General features: G+C 47.1%; 1 protein-coding gene across 1 annotated transcript; it reads right to left on the bottom strand.

Moving 5' to 3' along the window:
* Positions 1-2450: 2450 nt before the first annotated feature.
* LOC110113038 lies at positions 2451-2897 on the bottom strand. The gene has a single exon (XM_020845459.1). It carries the CDS (start codon positions 2895-2897, stop codon positions 2451-2453), a length of 447 nt encoding a protein of 148 aa, XP_020701118.1.
* Between the last annotated feature and the right edge of the window lie 1382 nt (positions 2898-4279).

Raw genomic sequence — 4279 nt, forward strand, 5'->3', positions numbered from 1 at the left:
TCCGACGAGCTTTCGATAGTTTGAACTTCATCGGGGGGATGATACTTGTAGATATCAGCAACGTTAAATGTAGGAGATGTAAGGATCTCTGGTGGGAGATCAATGACATAAGCATTGTCATTAATCTTGTGGCGAATCTGGAATGGTCCCAGCTTCCTTGGGCTGAGCTTGGAATAACTGCCTTGGGGAAATCGCTCACGCCACATTCGGATCATCACCAACTCGCCAGGACTGAAAATTTTGAAACGCCGGTGGGTATCTGCCTCTAGTTTATACTTGGCATTTGACTCCTGTAATATGCCCTTCACGGTTTGAATAGTATCGGCGGCTTGCGAAATGGTTTTGTTGACTTGAGCTTTGCTGCATTTAGGTAAAATAGCCAAATCAACTAAGTGATTAGGAGGTTTAGTGTATACCACCTGAAACGGGCTGGTCTTCGTCGAGCGGTTGGCCAAAGAATTATAGGCAAATTCAGCATGGCTGAGAAGTTCCTCCCACTTTGTCGGGTTGCCTTGGACCAAGCAGCGGAGCATATTCCCTAGCGTCCTGTTGACGACTTCAGTCTGACCATCCGTTTGCGGATGATATGCGGAACTTAATTTGATATCTGTCTTTAAGCATCGCCAAAGCTCTCGCCAGAAGTGACTGACGAACTTAACGTCGCGGTCCGAAGTGAGGCTTCGAGGAAGACCATGCAACCTGACAATTTCCTTAAAAAAAAGGTGGGCAATATTGACGGCATCAAAAGTTTTCTTACAAGGAACGAAATGCGCCATTTTTGAGAAACGATCGACCACGACCATAATCGAATCCGCTCCTCGTTTGGTTCGTGGTAAACCCATGATGAAATCTAGAGTTAAATCTTCCCAAATGGAATCAGGTATGGGGAGAGGTAGATATAACCCGGTATTTTGTGACGTACCTTTGTAGCGTTGACAAACAACACACCTCTCAACGAACCTGGCGACGTCCCGCCGTAGGCGCGGCCAAAAAAAACGAGATTGTAGAAGTTCAAGGGTTCGATCTCGCCCAGCATGAGCTGCTAACCCGCCGCCATGAAGCTCCTTAATTAGTTGCGGCCGCCAGGAAGACTCGGGAATGCATAAGTTGTTTCCCTTAAACAAAAATCCCTGCTGTACAGTGAAATCCTGCTGCGGTCTTCCTTGTGTGCATTCACTCCAGATTTGAGAGAAATCTTTGTCCGTTGCATACAGATTTTTCAGCTCCTGTAGCCCAATAATCTCTGTTTGGAGATGTGTGATTAAGGCAGCTCGCCTACTAAGGGCGTCGGCAACGCGATTAGCTTGTCCGGCTTTGTGTTTGATAACAAAACTAAACCTCTGAAAGAACACAATCCAGCGAGCGTGCATACGACTGATGTTCTTTTGGCTATTAATATACTGGAGAGCCTGATTGTCACTACACAGAACAAAGTCTTTATGCAACAAGTAATGCTCCCACTGTTTGAGTGCCCGGACAACGGCATACAACTCCTGTTCATATGCCGAGCATTTCTGTCTAGCGGAGCTTAATTTCTCACTGAAATACTCAATTGGCTTGCCGTCCTGAGACAAGATAGCCCCCACACCAATGGCTGACGCATCAGTATCAACTTGAAAGGGTTTATCGAAGTCAGGAAAAGCCAATAACGGCGCCGAACAGAGTGCTGCCTTAATTTTGTCAAAACTTTTTTGCTGGATAGGCGTCCAAGTGAATGTTGGTGACTTCAAACAATTAGTTATGGGGGCTACTATACTGCTAAAACCTTTAATGAATCGACGGTAGTAATTGGCTAAGCCGTGGAAGCTCCGCACGTCGGTTAGAGACCTTGGTGTTGGCCAATCCCGAATGGCCGAAATTTTGTCTGGGGAAGTCATGACACCGTCCGGGGTTAACACGAATCCCAGGAATGGAATTCTTTCAACAGCAAAAGCACATTTATTTAAGTTGAGGAAGAGCTGGTGCTCACGTAAGGCCTCTAAAATTGCTCGAAGATGACTGACATGTGAATCCAGAGAATTGCTAAATATTAGGATGTCATCAAAGTAAACCAAACAAAACTTGCCAAGGTACGGTTTCAAAATCTCATGCATGAGTCTCATAAAAGTAGATGGCGCATTACAAAGTCCGAACGGCATGACTTTCCACTCGAACAAGCCGTCAATAGTCTTGAAAGCGGTCTTCCATTCGTCGCCCGGCCGTATACGAATCTGGTGGTATCCGCTTCTCAAATCTAGTTTGGAAAAAATTGTAGCGCCGGATAGTTTGTCGAGGAGATCTGAAATTCGCGGCATTGGAAACCGGTACTTAATGGTAATGCGATTGATCGCTCTACTGTCTATGCACATACGCCACTGGCCATCTTTCTTTGGAACTATCAAGGCGGGGACTGCGCACGAACTCATGCTCGGTTGAATAAACTGCTTGTCCAGCAACTCTTGTACAATTTTCTACAGAATGCTGTGTTCACGCGGACTCATCCGATAATGCGGCAAGTTGGGTAGCACGGCACCTGGAAGTAATTCAATCTGATGCTGTATCTCCCTGAGCGGTGGTAGTGTTGGACGCAAGTCCGCAGCGGTGATGTCCTGGAAGGAATTGATCATCGTTTGAACCTCTGGAGGTGTTTGAAGGGGCGGCTGTTCGGTCACATCAGAAGTCACTAATGCATACATAGGGCAGCCCTCACTCTTGAGTTGAAGTAGTTCACGCTCAGCAATTAGACATGCCATGGTAAGACTAGCAGGAGCAGAAGTCTGAACGGAACCAACAGGCATCAATTTCAGTTTCTTTCCCTTGACTTCGACAGTATAAGTGTTCGACCTGCCATCATGAACGGCGCCCGTATCGTACTGCCATGGTCTACCAAGGATGAGGTGGCATACATCCATATCCATAACATCACAAGTGACTTGGCAGATATACCTTTTGCCGATAGAAAAGGTGATCTTACACAAATCGGAGACGAGTAAGTCGACTCCCTTTTTGACCCAGCTTATCTTAAAAGGATTCGGATTCCGGGTTGTTTTGATTTGGAGTGCTTGTACTGCCGCCTTGGAGATGATATTCTCCGTACAACCACTATCAATGACCAATTCACAGACCTTGTCGTTAATGGTGTACTTAGTGCGAAACAGTTTGTGCCGCTGTGTCTCGACAGGTGTTCGCGGGGCCAAGAGCATTTTTCTATGACACCTAATAATGGTTCGTCGTCATCAGCCAATACTTCCTCTACCGCCTCTTCAATATCATCCTGAAGACCGGGTTGATCAAGCTCTTCTTCTCCTTCAGCTAATTGGACTTGGTGGCGGGATGGGCACTCATTCGATTTGTGTCCGGGTTGTAGACACCTAAAGCATTTAATCGCATTGGGCTTGGCATAAGGGTTCTCACGTATAGGAGCTCGGGCCTTGACTCCTCCTTTAAATTCGGGTGCTGTATTAGTTGGTGCTGAGGGAGCTTCTGGCAATTTGGTTGTTGGTGTCACTACCTTGGATGATCCAGCACTGCTTTCCATGAAAGTCCGGCGGCTAGTCGTCGACCGGTAATGGCGTTGCAATTGACTTTCGGCCTTGAGTGCGAAGTTCACTGCTTGGGAGAGCGACCAAATGGAATTGAGCTCGAGTTTGTCTTGAAGGTTCTCTTTCAAGCCACCGATGTAACGTGCCACAAGTTGGTTTTCGGACTCCCGCAAATTGTTCCGGGCGCTCAGCCTGTAAAATTCTTCCGTATACTCATGGACTGGCCGTGATCCTTGTCGACACTGCTGGTATTGCAGATACAGTAGCTGTTCGAAATCAGTAGGTAAGAAGTGGCGCCTCATGAGTTGCTTCAAACGACCCCAGCTTCGGATTGGGGCTTTTCCTTCACGCATCTGATTTTGAAGAAGTTGTAACCACCACGCGCTAGCTCCTCCTTTTAGGCGGCAAGCTACATACTTAACTTGCTTCTCCGGATTGACTTCCATGTAGTCAAAAAAATTTTCCACGGCACCTTCCCAATCTAGATAATCCTCAATGTGTAACCTACCATCAAAAAATGGAATATCCATTTTTATGCGGAACCCATCAGGTTCAAACCGCGGCTGTCGCGGCCTTCGTCCTCTGGCCGGAAGTGGGAAAAAGACTTCGCCATCTGAATCCGATTGCTCTTGCCTGGGAATATCTTCCTCCTCCGAATCGGAATATTCAGGTATTAGTTCTGGGGCTCTTCTCGGCATCTGGCCGTGTCTGACGGGTTGTCTTGCATCCGGTATGGTTGCCGGAGCAAAGGGCCGCGC

The sequence above is a fragment of the Dendrobium catenatum genome, unplaced genomic scaffold (genome assembly GCF_001605985.2).
Source record: "Dendrobium catenatum unplaced genomic scaffold, ASM160598v2 fragScaff_scaffold_1286, whole genome shotgun sequence".
NCBI classification, from domain to species: Eukaryota; Viridiplantae; Streptophyta; class Magnoliopsida; order Asparagales; family Orchidaceae; genus Dendrobium; species Dendrobium catenatum.